This window comes from Myotis brandtii, unplaced genomic scaffold (assembly GCF_000412655.1).
Source record: "Myotis brandtii unplaced genomic scaffold, ASM41265v1 scaffold18, whole genome shotgun sequence".
Taxonomy (NCBI): Eukaryota; Metazoa; Chordata; class Mammalia; order Chiroptera; family Vespertilionidae; genus Myotis; species Myotis brandtii.
This window is the reverse complement of record NW_005356674.1, coordinates 4,805,796-4,824,017: the sequence shown is the minus strand read 5'-3', so window position 1 is coordinate 4,824,017 and position 18,222 is coordinate 4,805,796. Positions and strand designations below refer to the sequence as shown.

Here is an 18,222-nt window from a genome sequence, read left to right as displayed (position 1 = left end):
TTGGTGGCATTCTCTCCCAGCCAGCCATCATTCATCACCCATCCCTGTTGGTGCTCTCTGCTCAGCACTGGGGGTTCAGAGATGAACTAGACAAAGACCTGCCCTTGAGTTGCTCACAGAGAAATGTGGACACATACAAATTATCAGGAGGTGGGATGGCACAACCTTGGGGACATGGATTATGTACTTTCCGGAGGACAGAAGGACTGATTTGCAGGATGCATCTGGGAAGGTTCTGGGACCCCAGGGAATAAGCTGTGTGCACCCCAAGGAAGTACGGAGGTTTGCCAGAGAAAGCAGCGGGTGACAGTTTATGCAGAGCCACTGCAAAAGAAAAAGCAGCCAGACACTGGAAAGTGTGTGAGTAGGTGCTGCTGTCAGGTACAGCCAGGAACAGCTTTGGGCCAGTCAGTGGGAGTCATAGGTAAAGGGCCCTTTGTTTTTGCCTGAAGGGGGAAAGGACTGCTTGAGATCCTCAGTGGTGGGGGGCTGGCCCAGGACTCCTGACCTCCAGCCTCGATGGCAGAGTGCTGGATCCCCAGCTACTCAGGATGAAGAGCACCGGAGCCACTTGGAGAATCAGGCGGCCAGGACAGCGGCAGCCTTCACTGACTGCCCACGGGAACACGGCATTGGAGAGGGGCAGTTGCCTGGCACATGACGACCCCAAACCCCTTTGTACAGATCTGAGGGGCAGCCCCTGCAGTTTCCCCGAGTCTGCACCAGGCAAACAAGCTGGGATTTGAGTAAAGCATTCCATGGAGGGAGACCTGAGAACCCCATGAGCCCCAGGGACTTCTGAGGGCCTTGGGCCCTGTCTTCTCTCTCAGGCACTCATTCTTTTTTCCCTTTCTGTTCTTAAATGGTGGGGGTTTGTTTTCCCTTCGCTTCTCTATGCCAGCTTCCCTCCTTCACTGTCTCGTTTGTCCTTCTAACAGGAATATTTTGGAAAAGACACGTCAGCAGACTTCCAGCTCTTTGGCTCTCCTTACAAGAAGGACCTGCTGTTTACAGACGCCGCCCATGGGTTTTTAAAAGTCCCATCTAAGATGGATGCCATGCTGTACCTGGGACATGAACATTTAGCTGCCATTCGGTCTCTAAGGGGAGGTGTGTAAAGTCCTGGCAGGGCAGCGGGCAGGGTGGGACTCATAGAGGCTTTCCTGGTACCCGCAGGCCTCACCTGACCCAGCCTTCACTGGCCTGCAGAGCTCAGGGGAGTACCAACTGCACTGGGTTTTAATGAGGGGAGTTTCTGTTGAGCTGGGGAGAAGACCTAACTTACCTTTAGATTACGGACCACTTGAATTAATGAAGGTCTGGCTTCTTTGTATTAACCAGAGTTGCCCCACCCAACAACAGGTCTACTAGTATTTGACAGGGGAAATAGCCCATCCTAACCTGAAGTGGGGACATGGCCTCTGCCACCTAATTCAGGAGAACTAGAATTTTAGAGGGTTTTAATTCAGCTCCTGCCTTCCTCCAAATTCCTATGGTCCATTTCTTCCTTCCTTCTCCCCCCCCCCACCCCCTCCATTTAGTCAACCAATAGTTATTGAGCAACTACAAAGCCACTGTGTTAGATGTGGGCATACCGTGGTGAGCAAAGACTGCGCAACAGGAGAGCAAGCAGGCCCACTGAGAGCAGAACACATGACTACCCCCCGGGGAGCGCTCCCTGGATGGGAGAACCCAGTCCTGTAAGAGAGGGCTCAGAGGCCTTCCCGGGGGAGGTGATGCTGAGAAGGTGAGGTCAGGAGGGACGTTAGGGTTGCTCTGCCTTCACTGTTCTTTCTGAGAACTGAGTTGTCATTTCTCCGGGGGGTGATAGGCAGGAATGAGTGGTGATATGGGCATGTGACTCTGCTGATGTCGATGAGGACCTCATTGGGCAGCCACTCTGTAGCTGGTGGCACTAAACTCCCAAACCTATCTTGGAGCTTCCTTTGGATCCCTGGCTCTTCTCTTTCCTAGGTGGGAAAGGTTCACAGACGGTGAAGTGGTGTGCAGTGGGCCACCATGAGAGTGCCAAGTGTAGCGAGTGGACTATCGTGAGTGGTGGCATCTTAGAGTGCACCACGAAGAAGACCACTGAGGACTGCATTGCTGCCATTGTGGTAAGGAAGGCCCTGCCTCCATAGCTGAGTTCAGACACCCACACATGTTGCCTTTCTGCGGAGATTTCCCAGACACCTTCCCATCAGCCGTGAGGCTGAGATGCAACTGTTGTGTTGCATCTTTCCCACTCTCCAAAGACCCATCCCACTCCATCCCATGGACCCCTGCTCAGGGCTGGGCAGAAACAAAGAGCATTCCCAAGGCTCAAACTCATGTGGTGCTCAGCTCTGGTGACCAGGGAGCTCTGAATGGTGTCCTGCCTAGGGCCTGTGGGAAGTGGGATGACATCCCAGGGCATGGTCAGGGCCCTTGTGGATTGTGAAAGCAAATCAACCTTTTCAGTCCTTTAGTTGAACGTTTAATTTTTTTCTGGTGATAAAAATATTTTACTTTAGAAGAGAAATAAATAATATCATTCACAACTTCATAACTCAGAAATAATTACCACATAATTTTTGAGTTATGAAGCTCATTTCTGTTTCTCTATGAACAGATAATACTTTTGTGATTAGAAAAAAAATGATAAAGGACCGAAAAATTGACAAACTTTGGAGACATACATTCTTTCTTAGGAAAGAAGATCCTAATTTTGGTAAATTTACCTGGGACCAACCCATAAGATTAAGATCTTGCAATTTCTACAGCCTCCTAACTTTGTCAATGATAAGGATTAAATTAATTTGATTGCTCATAACATTACCTGGCATATAAATAAATATTAGCTATTGTTATAATTACTTAAATTCTTGAGCATAGTTGGTGCACTTTCTAAGGTAATGAAGTATTCATTTAAAATGTTTTAATTGCTGCATAATATTCTACCAAGTATTTCTGCCTCAATTTATTTAACTAATTTCTAAATGTCTATATTTGAATTATCTCCAGATCTTTTGCTATTATAGATATGGGAATGAAGATTTTTTGTTCTTTAATCATCAGTATTTCTGAGTATGCCTTTAATACTAATGACAGCTAATATTTATGACCTCTTAACTTGCACTAACTCATTTAATCCTCATGATAAGCCTATAAGGTAGGAGCTTCACCCATTTTATAGATGAAATAATGTGTGTAGAACAGTATTTAGGGATGTATCCCTTGGAGTAGTCAGATCCCAGAGACTGTGTGATATAGTGGTTATGAGCAAAAGTTAAGGAATTAAACTACCTAAGTTTAAGTCCTGGTGACCATCTATTGGACAAATTATTTAACCCCTCTCTGCTTCAGTTTACTAATGTATTAATAAGGGAAAATTATACAACCTACCTAATTGGATTTTATGAGGAATATATGAAGTAACCACTGCAAAGTGTTTAGAAAAGGTCCTGACACATATAGGGGCTTGGCAAGTTTTTCCTTCTAGAGTTACTACTGTCTTAAGTAGTAGATTTTTTTTTTACAGATTTCTAGAAAGGCAGTTAGCAGGTCAAAAGCAAAGAGTATGTGTGTGTCTGTGTGTTTCTTTCTAATGACCTTATCTGTGACTGTAAGTGTGCATTTTATGCTCTGTTGGAAAAATTTATCAATTAAAACTATACATTAATTATTACAGGAATACCTCATTTTATTGTGCTTTGCTTTATTGCACTTTGTAGATACTAGATTTTTTTTAAAGGCAAGATTAAGGCTTGCTGAAGGCTTAGATCAGTGATGGCGAACCTTTTGAGCTCGGCGTGTCAGCATTTGGAAAAACCCTAACTTAACTCTGGTGCCGTGTCACATATAGAAATTTTTTGATATTTGCAACCATAGTAAAACAAAGATTTATATTTTTGATATTTATTTTATATATTTAAATGCCATTTAACAAAGAAAAATCAACCAAAAAAAAAACGTGTCATAGGTTCGCCATCACTGGCTTAGATGATACCATTTATTTTAGCAATAAAGTATTTTTAAATAAAGGTATGTGCATTGTTTTTTAGAAATGATGTGCTTCACACTTAATAGACTATAGTATAATGTAAACATAGCTTTTATATGCAGAGGGAAACCAAAAAATTCGTGTGACTTGCTTTATTGCAATATTTGATTTATTGCAGTGATCTGGAACTAAAACACAGTATCTCTGAGGTATGCCTGTAATTAATTATTTAAGTAGAGACATTAATTATGTACTGAAATCTTTGCTGTGCCAGGGCTCTAAGTACACTGCCAACAGAGTTATGGGACCAGAACTGAACTCTGCCACACAAAAGAAAACGTGTTCCATAGAAGCAGATAAATGCAGTCACTGAGCCTGGCATGTGGCTTGTTGAGCGATAGTGGTATAGTGAAAGCACTATGAGGGCATGGATCTCAGGAGAGGCCGGGAGCCTGACCTGGGTTGGGCTCTTTCTCCTGGGTTAACAGGCCAAATGCATGTCCAGTTTTCTAAAACTGTGTTTACGTGGCAGAAGCTTTGGGTGAGCCATGATTTGGTTAATCACAAGGACATGTGACATGAAGCCAGTGAATTGGAGACCTCTGAGGGTCAGTGAGACAGGGTAACAAGCTCACTGTTTTGCCACTGATTTATTTCCTAACCTCAGAAAGGAGACGCTGATGCCATGAGCTTAGATGGAGGATTTATCTACACGGCGGGCAAGTGCGGTCTGGTCCCTGTCCTGGCAGAGAACTACAGTAAGTGGAGGGAAGTGTCTCTGGCTGTTTTATTCCCTCTGGGCCATGGACTTAGAGATAAGGAAATAATTTGGTTCATTGTTGAGATAATAACTATTGCTGAAGTGTAGGAAGCTAGTAGATAACATCCAGTTTTCAGAATGTCTGGACCAATTAAGACATAGATGTAAGATTTAGGCAAAAAGAGGTAAAAATAGCACCTTCATTACTGAGAATAGCGATATGGGAGGGCATGGTGTAGAGTTGGCTGCAGTGCTTGCCAAAATGCCCTTGAGTTAAGAGTTGCCCACTAATTCAGGAGAACAGGTCGGCTGGCTCAGCCTATGGCTGAGGGCCGAGGAAAACATTCTGTCAGAGGTGAGAAGCTCTAAACCACCCTCTCCCCACTATCCTCAATAATGAAAGAAGGGGCTGAGCCACATGTGCCCTAGATCCTTGTGCCAAATTTACTAATCCAAAATTTACTCATGCCAGCGGCACTGGAAGACTGGAGGGTGGGGCTGCAAGGTCACGTTCTTTAGTGGGGATCTATCCAAATGAAAAAATAAGGCCGGAGAAGAGGATTTCACCAGTATCATTTGTTAAACACCTCATCTGCTAGGCAGTGAGCAAGAAACCACGCATTATCCTTCAAAACAAAACGACTCCGTAACACAAATAGTGGTATGTCCATTTTATAGATGTAAAAACTAAGGCTTAGAAAAGTTAAATGCTGTGTCCAAGGTAGAATAAAGACTGCATCCAGGTCTTTCTGACTCTATGGATTGGTTCTTTGTTCTCTAATATAGCAAGAATATAACGAGGAAAGATTTCAGGATGACTTGATCCCATAGGAAATGCAAAACAATCTTTGTCAAGATCTTCAGTGGTCCCTTTGAAAGGGCATCTCATTTTCTTTCTCTGCATCTGTCTAAGTACTGGGGAGATTCTGGGATGAAACCTGAAGTTCAAATGGCAAAGATCAGGGGAAGAGGGGGTAAAATGGGACTGCAGAATTTTAGCTTGTTAATGACCAATGAAAACCTGCTTAGTTGGTGTTTCTCTTTATTTTACTCTTAACTCTTATGATTGAACACCTCATGTCTTTGGGATGAGCTTGTGGGAATTTAATGCCATATACCTCAATTGTTTTTCTTTTTCTTTTTAGTGTCCCAAGATAGCAAAGAGCAGCTTGGGTCTAGGTGTGAAAATATACTGATGGAAGGTGAGTTAGAATCAGTAACACTGGGGTTCAAAGGTAAAGGCCTGTTCTTAGGAAAAGGGTGAGGAAAACCTTAAAAATAAACAAAAGTTACTAGAGTTGTAACAAAAATTAAGGAGATGATGACACCACAGTTACTTGTTAGAGAGCAAATCTATCCTGAAGCTGTAATAATAATGACTATTCATAGGGTACTCTACAGTTGACAGGTCTCCTGCTTGCACTATTCCTGTTTGCTTTCCTCAGCAATCCTCTAGTATGTGGGCATCATTGTCCCATATTATGTAGATGGGAAAGTGAGGCTCAGGGCCACACAGCCAGGAAGTGGCTGCACCTGGGCTTGAGAAGAGGTGGCCTGACTGGAACCCTGGGCCCCTCCTGACCAACCACACTGCTCCTTGTCACCTCTGCACGAAGGTCTGCACTGGGGCAGGAGCCCATTCCTGACTTGTCTGGGGCTTGTTGTTAATGAAGACGAGGAGGAAAATGAAATCACTCTTAGATTTTAGCCAGCTGGATTTGAATAGCAGGGGAGTCAATCTCATTTTTAGAATAGGAGAGCAGGTGACAAGTTCTCCCATCTGTGTCTCCACATAGGCAGAGAGGGTCTGTATCTGTCTGTGAAGTACTGATCTTGGGCATTAGCTAAAGCATCTAGTGTAGTACCTGGACCAGATGCATCAGCCTCACCTGAGAACTTATTAGAAATGAAAATTCTTGGACCCCACCCCACATCTACTGAGTTGGACTCCAAAGATGGGGCCACTGTTCTGTGTACAATTCTATAATACGTCATCTGTATATTGTATTTTGTGTTCACCACCCCAAGTCAAGTCTCCTTCCATCACAAATTCTCTTCTAATTCTGCAGATTTATAATTCCAATCTTATTATAAATTCAGCTTTGCAGTTTAGGCCGTACTCAATAAGCACAATTCAGTTACATAATTTTGGGATAGGAATCCATGAAATATCAATGGTGCTCCCATTAGAATCAGGAACAAGACAAGAAGGCCCACTCCCACCAAATATATTTGGCATTATTTTGGAAGTGAATGCAGTAAGTTAAAAATATATATATTTAAGATATATATGTTTAATATTAGGGAATGAGAAATTAAATTATCATTATTAGAAAATGTTATTGTGAACCTAGAAAATCAGAGACTTAACCTTATAAAAGAAGTCATTAAAGATCTTTCTTTTGGACTTCTATTCAATAGAAATATTTAAACAGAAACACACTCATATGTACAAAGATTTAGGGGAAAATGGGTCACAATGTAAATGCCCACCAGTAGGGGGATTATAAAATACGTTCTTCCACACAGTGGAACATAACTTAGAGTCAACCAATAAATAGCATGAGAGAGCTATATTGATTTCTACTGAATCAAAAAGGTCCACAGTAGATCTTTAAAAAGGTTCAAGTAACTCGCAGAAAAGAATGTACAGCAGGATTCAGGTGAAGAAGTATGAAGTGTGTGTGTAAATACTTGTGATGTTTGTATGTAGACACATCGGGAGCAGGAGTGTCATTCTGTTTGGCCCAGTACTAACAATGACAGTTATTTGCAGGGGCTTCTGCTAGAGTGAGGTAAGGGATTCAACCGATTCCCCCTCCCTGGAGAGAGTGGCAGGCAGGGGCTAGCTGCAGCAGCTCTACGAGGGCCCTGGAGCTGTTGAAATTGATCTTGGTATCTCTGTTGCAAGGCCACTACGCTGTGGCAGTGGTTAAGAAATCAGATGCCGACCTCACCTGGAACTCTCTGCGAGGCAAGAAGTCCTGCCACACCGCAGTTGGCACTTCTGCGGGCTGGAACATCCCCATGGGCTTGATATACAACCAAACGGGGTCCTGCAAATTTGGTAAGTGTGTTCTGGGAGGTGGTTTGGCAGCCCCTTCCTTGGGCCTGTGTCTGTGTAAGGGACAAATTCAGTTCAATGAATAGCAAGGGATGGCATAAAGGGGCTGGACAAACTGTGGGTGAACTTCACATGTCCCTAAGCAAGTCCTCCCCTTTCTCCTCACCTCCTTGCCTCCAAGGAAGAGGCTTGGCCCAAAGGGCAGACCTTGGGGAAAGGTCTTTATGTCACGCAGCTGGCTCAGGGAACAGGCCCCGGGGTTGCAATGCAAGAGTGGGTGTGTGTGCATTATTTTCCCAAACAAACTGGCTGCTTTTTAAAATTGAAAACCTTACACCAGGAGGTCCTTAAGTGCTTTAACTTTCACTTTCATCCTCATGTTTCTTAGGTTCCAGTATTAGTCATTTTAGCAACATTCTTGCTATACCTAAACGGCTTCTGCTCCCCTGCTTTCCCCAGCCACCTGACACATCCCAGCCCTGTGTGAACCCCACCACCTGCTCTCTTCTCCCTCTGCACCTGAGCAGCTGAGCATGGCTGGAAATGTCCCGGGGTGGAACAATTCCTTCCACTGGAAATGCCCCAGATGCTGGCCTCAGCACTCAGGAGCACTCCCACTGCTTCTCTGCTCCACATCCCTGCACTTCCCAATAATTATCCCAATGTTCTAACTGTCCACACACCCCCACCCCACACCCATCTACCACCTTTTCTCAGCAGATGATCTCATCTGCACCTGCAATAGGCAATTGAAACCTCCAGAAAGGGTCCCCGCCCCCCCTCGACATTCCAACGCCAAAGCTGTGGCCTCCTGATAGCTGTATCTGCTCAGCCTCCCTCCACAGCCCAGCCAATCCCTCTACCAGTAATCGGGTGTGGGCCCCTCCCTTGTTCCCCTCTGCAGAGCCTCATACCCTCAGTCAGTACTTCTCCCTCTGGTATATCCAACAGTTTCTTTCAACATGTAAACACACCCAGTGTCTTCCATTTTTACAAATCCCCCCTCTCCCAACATTCTCCTCCAGCTCCTGTCTTCTTTCTCTGCCCCTTTACTCCCAGGCTTATTAAAAGACTGGCCTGAGCCACTCACCTCCCACTCACTCCCTGCCCTCTGGCTTTCTGCATCATTCCACACCAAGAACTGTGGTCAAGGCTGCATGACCTACCTGTTGCTTAACTGGAAGGGCATGCTCCAGTCCTCTTCTACATGACCTCTCTTTCTTCAGATCACCCTAAAACACTTATCTCCTGGCTTTTGTGGACACACACTAGCTTGGTGTTTCTCCTACCCCTTCAAAGTCCCCCTTTCCCAACCTGGTTAATAAATGTTTGAGTTGCTGAAAGCAACCCCCACCCCACCCCCCAAACCCATGCCTACAGCCTTGACTGCCATCTAAACAAATATTGTATGTAGCGAGTTAGGCACATAGCAAGCACTAGATAAATGTTTGCTGCTATTAATATTATGTCTATATGTTGATACTATCAAGTTTTTGTCCCTAGCACAGATCTCTCCTTGACCTCCAGACCAGTATATATGAACTGTCTCTTTGACATTATCTGCTTAGATATCTCAAAAGCACATTAAGCTCAACCTGCCCCAAATGGAATACATCATCTCTGCCGAGCCTGGTCCTGCCCCTGAGCTGCCTAGCTTGGTGGAGGACTCCACAGTCCATCCACTTGTCCCAGCGGGGAACCTGGGAGCTGCCATCCTCCACATACCCATCCATCACTAGTGATGTCAGTTTCTCTCCTCTCCACCTCCCTTCCTCCCCGCTGTGCTACTCTAGTCCAAGCTGCCCTCATCTCTCCTTGGCCACTGCAGTAGCCTGCTGCATGCACCCACATCTGCCCTTGATTCCACCCACCCTGTTGCCAGACCATTCTTTGCAAAGAGCAGATCTGATTATGTCCTGGCCAGGACTGTCTAAAGCCCTTCAGAAGCTCCCTATTGCTCTAACAATAAAGAACAAAATCTACACCAAAGTGTAGAAGGTCACATGTGGTCTGGATCCCTGCTCCTCCCTACTCACTCTTGCTGTGGGTGGTCCAGCCCCAGTGGCCTCCATTAAGCTCTCTAGGCAGTTTGCCTCTCACCCCCAAACCCTGCCCTAGGCCTCTGCAGATGCTGCTTCCTTTGCCCTTTACTTGGGTAATTCCTATTCATTCTTCAACTCTCAACTTGAGGCCTCTTTCTGATTCCCAGGTCTGCACGGGGTTTCTTTATCTGCGGCCTGTGGGATTGTATTTTTCCCCCCGGAGCAAGGGGAGAAACAAATTCACTGTGTGATTTCTTGGGTTATGACTGCTGCCTCATAGACTTGGGTTCAGGAGGGTAGGTCCTCACTGTGGTGCCCTGGAGCCCAGCACAGGGCTTGGTGGCTGGGCCTCTCGGGCCCTTTCTTGGACTTGGGAGTCATGATGGCAGACCCTGTAAAGAGGGCAGGGCAGCAGAAGTTGGAAAACAGTGGGACATATTTTCCAATTCTGTCCACTGTTAGGATTAAATCTATGCCCGCTCTTCCTGTGCCAGGACAGGGTGGGCTTTTGTGAACTCACAGACCCTTGCCCCAACTTCAGCTAGTCCCCCTTCACTTTGCTCCAGCTGCAACTTAAAACAATTTTTCATAAGGTTCCTATTTTGAATAATATGGTACCAGATACCTGAATGTGTCTTTACATCATCAGTCAATTCTAGGGACAAAAACCTGAGGCTTTCTTGCTAACACAGGCGGGAAGAGCTGACCTCCTTTTTCCTCCTGCACAGGTGAATTCTTCAGTCAAAGCTGTGCCCCTGGGTCTGATCCAGAGTCCAGTTTCTGTGCTCTGTGCGGCGGCGGCAGCAATGCAGCCCACAAGTGTGCTCCCAACAGCCACGAGAAATACTACGGCTCCAGTGGGGCACTCAGGTGAGTAGTGTCTGTGCACCACCTTTCTCTCTGGCACCAACCCCATGAACCTCTTGTCCTTTCACCTTTTTCCCAGCATCTGGGTGCTGCATTTAGGAAGAGCCAGAATTTGGAACTAGAATTGCAAATTCCCACTGGCCCCAAGGACTCAAGTTCAGCCCCTTTTTGGAGCACTCTCCTACAGACCCAGCAGACTGAAGGCACCTGGGGAGAGGCAAGATGATGGTCCAGGGAAAACCCTGGTTCTACTTTTGCCCCTTTCTTCTGTGTGATTGTGCATACATCATGGACTCCTTCAGAGCCCCAGTTTTAAAATCAAAGGAGGGGCACCCTACACGTGCTTCTTACACCTGGCTGATGAGTCCATTTTAAAAATAGATATCCCTGGGCTCCTTTATCCATGCAATAAATATATATTGAGCACCTAGTATGGGGCAGGCACTAGTCGAGGTAGAGGGTTATTGCAGCAACAAGACACACATAGTCTCCACCCCCTCAGTCCCCTGAGAGTAGGACAATTAACACATAAATAAAGGACAATCACTTGCTGACTGTGGTAAAGAGGAACCAAGGTGGGTGATATGGCAGTGACATGGGTAGGGGACAATTTTGGAAACAGTGGTCAGGGAAGGCCTTAGCAAGCAGGGAGACCATGTGATCTGAGGATTAAGTATTGAGAGGGAATCCAGCCCAAAAATATCTGGGGGAAGAGGAATCAGGAAGGAGGAATAGCAAGGACAAAGACCTGGGGCAGGACAAATCATACTGTAAGAAGGTCTGAGTAGAGCACAGGAGGGAGGGGATCAGGCATGTGAGGAGGCTAGAGCTGAGGCATTGGCTGTTTTGGTGGCCTACTGGCCTGGCTAAGAAGGTAGATTAATTCTAAGTACAATGGGCAGTGTGGGACTCTTTGAGGCAATAGGCTATGCTGTGTGAAAGGGTTGTATGGCTGTTGTGGAGAATGTGTGAGCTTCTAGAAAGGACCTTTTTATTCATCACACTGCCAGACAACCTTGTTCTGCCTTCTCCAAAGTTTTATCTCTTTCATTAGCCATACATAAATTACATATTTTCACAGATCCCACTACAGTCATCTTATATAATAAAAGCCTAATATGCTAAGTGTCCAGTCATCCAGTTGTCCATTCAACCAATCAAAGCTATTGCTAACGATATGCTAAGGCCGCTAAACCGCTCGCTATGACGTGCACTGACCATCAGGGGGCAGACGCTCAGACTGGTAGGTTAGCTTGCTGCTGGGGTCCGGCCAATCCGGACTGAGCAAGATGGGCCAGACATGCCCTGGAGCCCTCCCGTGTCCCTCCCCAGTGCCAACTGTGCACTGGTGGGGTCCCTCAGCCTGGCCTGCACCCTCTTGCAATCTGGGACCCCTCAGGGGATGTCGGAGAGCTGGTTTTGGCCCAATCCCGCAGGCCAGGCCGAGGGACCCTACCAGTGCACAAATTCATGCACCAGGCCTCTAGTATATGCTAAATGTTAAACCTAGGCTAAAACAGTTTACTTTTTCTTTACATTGGAAGGTGCATTGGTATTAGGGTTGATAATCCCATTTTGGTACTATTATGATATATTAGAGGACCTAGAATTGAGTTCTGTCTCGAACCGTGACCTCCCCTCTTTCCAAAAGGAAGATGAACACACAAAGAGCAAACACCTCATTCTCCCCACCACCTCCTACCAGCCTTTTCACTCCCTATAGTTTCCCAACTTCAACAGCCCTTCATTCCTACTGACCTGTGTTCCATTGATTCTACAACCCTATCCTGTTCTCATCCCTCCTCATGTCCTTTTCCCTCTCTGTACCCAATGTCCATTCCACAGGCAACCATGATAATTATTCCCCTGCACATATTATTCCCCTGCACATATAATTATTCTCCTGGCTGAACCACAATCTTGGGTAGGTCCAACATTCCACTACTCAGTGCCTGCTAACTGGTCTCCCTTTAAAGCAGGGGTGGGGAACGTCTGGCCTGAGAAATCATTTGGCCTGGCCCTGCCAAGGTATTAGAGGTGAGTTAATTAAATGTTTAACCAAATATAGTAGGCTAATGTTTAAGTTAATAATTTTGTATGGCCTGCGAATGATGTTATAAATATCCAAATAGCCCTTGGCAGAAAAAAGGTTCCCCACCCCTGCTTTAAAGTAATGAGAACACAGCTTAAATGAGTCATATGTTTCTAAGTCCATTCACCACCCCATTCTCCTAAAAGATGATTCCATACTTTTCCCTCTCGTCAATCCTCCAACACTCCCTCTTCCATCTATCAGATCTTTGTTCCCCATTTCACTTGAGGAAATTGAAGCAATCAAAAGAGAAATTCCACCCTGTTCCCAGTGCCACATCTACCCATGTGCTGGCATCTGTGCCCAGAGACGCTGCCCTCCATCCTCTTATTCGGGATGGCCAGGCTGTCTCCTAGCAAGGCCCAGTCCTGTCCCAGCATTGACTGCCCCTCCTCCAGCCTCTTCCAGGGCATTGCCCCAGCACGTCTCCCTTCTTTCTCCTGCATCATCACATTTTCTTCTCTACTAGATCATTTCCATCAGCCTACAAACATGTTGCCATTTTTTCATCTTAAACATAAATAAATAAGTAAAACCTCTCTTGATTTTCCTTTCCTTCCCATTTCTCTCCTCTTTACAACGAAATTCCTTGAAGAAGTTCAACATCCTTGCTCACTCCAATTTCTTTCCTTTCAATCTTCCCAGAACCCAGTTTACAAATCTGTTTACATTCCCCAAACCCCAACCAGCAGAATTAGTTTTATTATTGTTTTTAAATTATCTAAAGAAAACAGTCCTCCTCGTTGTTGGCACATGGGCAGGCTGCTCCCACCACATCTACCCCTTGGTGCACCACATCCACCAGCAGCTGTAACTACACTTGTAAATCACCAGTGACCTCTGTGCTGCTAAATAAATCCAAAGACCTGTTCTCAGTCCTTGCATTATCGATCTGCCAGCATCATTGGCACCACCGATCACTTCCTCCTCCTGGATACAGTCTCTTCCTTGGCTTCAGGACACCACACTCTCTTGGATCCCCTCCTTCCTCTCCTGTTACTGCATCTCAGTCTCTTGCTGATTCTACCTCACTTTGCCAACCTCTGCTGAAAGAAAGCCCAGCAATGATTTCGGTGCTTCTCTGGGAAGTAGGAGCACATGCTGGAGTAGGAGTGTTGGGGAGAGACAGAGGTTTCTGGGAAGTGGGAAACATTTTTGAAGCCATTGCTCTATAGAGTGGGGAGGTGGCTGTCGAAAGCACTAGTTCTCACACTCAAGCACAAATCAGAATCTCCTCAAGTGGTTGTTAAAACACAGATCACTGGGCCCCGTCCCCATAAGTTTCTGATCCAGTAGGTCCAGGGTGGGGCCCGAGAATGTGCATTTCTAAGTTTCCAGCTGGCACCCAGGCTACTGGTCCCAGCTCAAGCTTTGAGAACAATGGGTCTAGAAGAGAGCAAGGAGAAGAGGAATGCCCAAGTGAAGTTCATCACTGGGGAGATCTCTGGTCTACCTCACTGCTGAGGTGCAGACACACCTGAGGCAGATGATCATGCTCATTCGGGACTGGGGTTGTATGAAGGGGCACTAAAGGAAAGAAACAGGGCAAGTGAGCTTAGGAAAACTGAATGGGAGTAATAACCATAGCCAAGTATAGAGAGACCTGATGCTAGGAGAGAGAAAACTGGAGAGGTGCTCCTCATAATTAATAGTTAATAGCAATTTACATCTGAAAAAATGTCATAAAACTGATGCCAATGTGAATATTTCTCATAAAGAATGCACCTTAACCACAGACAAACATTTTTCAGGGGATTAAGTGTGAACAAATATCTAGTGATGCACATTAACTTTTATTAAGGCCGAGTAGACATATGGGTGTGATAATACTCCTTCAAAATCACATCTTCCATGCTGATTTTACTCTCTGATATGAACTTTGATCCAACCAGAGAGTCATTCTTGAATATCCCTGTTAATAGGAGAATATGAGTTTCTCCTCTGGAAAAACTGAACAGTGTTCAAAATAAGGAGCATTAGAAACTAAATAAGCAGATTTAAAAAAAAAATTATTACATTTCTCCTCTAATTCCCAGGGACAGCCAGGCATTACAGCTGTGTGTGTGGAAGTGGTCAGTGTTAGATGTGCCAAGCGGACTGGGTGGAGGGGTGTGAGCCTCTCAGTGACTCCCTTTTGGTGTCTCTCCCCCCACCCCCTCCTGTTGACCCTCCTCACTGACCTGGCCTTTGGTGTGCAGGTGTCTGGTTGAGAAGGGAGACGTGGCCTTCGTGGAGCACCCCACGGTCCTGCAGAACACAGACGGTATGTGCCTGCTCCGTCCTTTCCGCCCTTGGAAAAATCTGAGTTTCTCATGGGAAATACTCCCTAGGTGGGCTGTCAAGGAAGTTTATTAAGTCATTAAGACTCTAGTGACTTTGGCTCTAACATTTTTTTATGTAGGAAATGAGAAAATTCTTCATGTCCAGTCAGACTTGACAGGTTGGTTATCACATTGGCCTTGAACCCAACTGACAAACATGCGGAGGATGCAGTCTATCTGAGCACGTCTGGCTCTGTTGATGCATAGGCATCCTGACATATTCTGGATACATGTTTTTAACAGTTATATGTATTCAAAATATATTGTCCATCTATGAAAAATCTTGCCTTTTTACTTTCTTAATGATGTCTTTTTTATGAACAGAGATTCTTTATCTTAATGTAGTTCAATGTATCAATCTTTTCCTCTTTGGTTAGTGCTTTTTCATGCCTGTTTAAGAAATCTTTGTCTTTAATGGGGCTGAAAATCACTAATCAGAAAGGTAATGAACTTATGAGTTTATGAATATTTCTCTTGTGTTTTATTTTAAAAGCTTTATTGTTTCTCTGTGTCTCTGTGATTCTCCGAGAAACGGGGGGTTGGTCACAAGCTCATTCCCTCGATAAAAGCTATCAGTTGACCTGGTTTCTCTCTCCCCAGGAAAAAACCCTGAAGACTGGGCTAAGGACCTAAAGCAGAAAGACTTTGAGCTGCTGTGCCTCGATGGCACCAGAAAGCCTGTGACTGAGGCTCAGAACTGCCACCTAGGCATAGTCCCAAATCATGCTGTGGTCTCAAGGAAAGATAAGGCAGATTCTGTTCGCAGAATGCTCTTCAACCAACAGGTATGGTAACTGCATGCTCAGCTCGCAGACCTGCACAGACACACCCCAGCCCAGTCTCACTCTCTTCCTCCCTGGGCAGTGGAACTTGATTCTTGCAGCCCTTCCTCTGATGAAAGCGGAAGGCATCTGGCTGTGTTCACTTCTTGCTCTGGGCCTCTAGGATATCACAGTGGATGGAAAAAGCCTCAGACATGTGGCCATCTGAAGTGTCTCACCAAGCCTCATTCCTCTTTCTGAGCAGAGTCATGGTACCTGTGGGCTTGTTCTGTCACAGACATAAGGGAGTTAGCTCAGTGCCCTTCACACTACACTGAGCCGTATGTGGGAAAAGCAGAATGGAGGTTACCCTATCTGATCTAGGTAGATCCCATTGTGTTTCGTGAACCTGGCAAGCTGAACACTGTTTTAGGCTTCATGAAAGTGATAAAGCCAACATTCAGATAATTTATGACCTTTACAGGTAGCCCGAAAGGGCTGATGCTATTGAGCAGCGGGCATGCATAAATCAAGTGATCTTAGGGAACACCCAGAGCCTTGTCGAGTAATCCATGTCTTGGCATATGCTGCCCACACATTCCAGCTAAAGGACAACTCAGGGAGAGTTGGCAAAATCAGAGGTTCTTGGTCACAGACTTTTGAAGGATTGGGTCCTTGGTTACAAGGGAAGTGAACAAAGGAAGAGAGGGGAGGGGAAGAAAGAGATGGAAATGGGTACCTGGGGCAGGTCCAGAGAATAGAAGAGGCAAGGTAGCAAGGGCTCCAGGAAGCAGCAAGACATACAAGTATGACCCAGGAAATTGAAAGCACCAATGACTGGTGGAATAGTGATATAGTGGCAAACTTGGAGCCCTTTCTACTTAGCACTTGCTTAACATACATCATCTCATCATTTACAAAGGAATTAACTGAGGTTCAATAAGCTCAGTAAAGAATTTTCCTAAGATCACATGACAAGGAAAATTGAGGGCCAGGATTTGAATCTAGAGGCCATGCTTTTTGCCATTTTACTATGGTGCCTCCAGGAGTGTTGCTGTGTTCCAGGTTTCCTAGGGGCTGGAGCAGAGCAGTCTAGGAGACTTGGGTCTTTTGAGGCAGAATACACAACCGTGTGCTCTCTGGCGCTGCCGGTCACTCACTGTCTGTCTGTCTGTCTGACCCAGGAGCTCTTTGGAAGAAATGGGTTTGAGTATATGATGTTCCAGTTGTTCAGGTCCTCAACCAAGGACCTGCTCTTCAGTGATGACACGGAATGTTTGGCTAACCTTCAGGACAAAACAACTTATCAAAAGTACTTAGGACCAGAGTATCTTAAAGCCATTGCTAATGTGAGGCAATGCTTACCCTCTGGTGAGTAGAATAAAACACTGAGAAATAATGTTGGGGGCCAGATAAACATGTTTGTATTAAGGACCTGGGTAGGTACTAATAGGAGCACAAAGATTCAGAGGGCTTGTTCCTGGCGCTACAGGAGGATTCAGACTCACCAATGAGGTGACTCAATTAGACAATAGTATAAGACACTAGCTGAAAAAAGGCCAAAGCATTTGAAGGAGACAGAGTGTGCAATAGAATTTGAGATCATTTGGAAATTGAACTTGTTTACATATATATTTCTTTTTTTTGGTAAAAAATAAAAATGTATGTATGCGAGCACTTCAAATGTAGGGAGAAGGTTGGGAATGACATGTATATACCACTCAGAGGATCAATTTTCAAAGACTTTAAGTAAAATGTAAAAAATAATAATAGAAACAGAATATAGTTAACATGATAGTAGGTCCTTTCTATCTAGAATGGCATAGATGCCTCAAAAAAAAGTTGGAGAAATAAAATTAGAGCTTGGATAACCCAATTATTGGGAGTGTACCTGATTTTTTGTTGAATTATTTCATGTGTTGTAGATAATGAGAGCAGGAAAGGAAGGACAATGTAGGTGATTAAGGATAGTACTGACATTACTGAGAGGAGAGAGTGCTCGTTTTTAAAAAATCTTTACCGCCTACTATTTGCTTTTAGAAAATAAGAACAAAATTGTGTTGAGTAAGTACAGGCAGGACCTGAAGGTCTTTCTCTCATGTTGTGCTCCACAGAACTTCTCAACGCCTGCACCTTCCATGGAAGTTAAAAAGTGATCAAAGTGGGCAACTGCAGAGATGCTCAGAGCCTGCAGATATGATGGGGCCACATTCCCAATTGTCTGTATGTGGGTCTGTGTTAACATCTTTATAATTATGTGCTATACCTGATGCAAAAAATTAAAATGAATAAAAATTATTGTCTTCTCAGAAAACTTCCTTAAATGTTCTCAC

At 45.0% G+C, this 18,222-nt stretch overlaps 1 protein-coding gene across 1 annotated transcript in view; it reads left to right on the top strand.

The window, feature by feature from the left end:
• TF (transferrin) overlaps nt 1-18,207 on the top strand; it is a 31,469-nt gene extending 13,262 nt beyond the window's left edge. The window contains 10 exon segments of the mRNA XM_005863563.2: nt 939-1,110; nt 1,975-2,117; nt 4,650-4,740; nt 5,888-5,944; nt 7,654-7,809; nt 10,577-10,718; nt 15,006-15,070; nt 15,729-15,913; nt 17,074-17,260; nt 18,004-18,207. Of these exon segments, the coding sequence (XP_005863625.1) occupies nt 939-1,110; nt 1,975-2,117; nt 4,650-4,740; nt 5,888-5,944; nt 7,654-7,809; nt 10,577-10,718; nt 15,006-15,070; nt 15,729-15,913; nt 17,074-17,260; nt 18,004-18,038 (1,233 nt within the window). The 3' untranslated portion in view covers nt 18,039-18,207.
• The last annotated feature ends 15 nt before the right edge of the window (nt 18,208-18,222 follow it).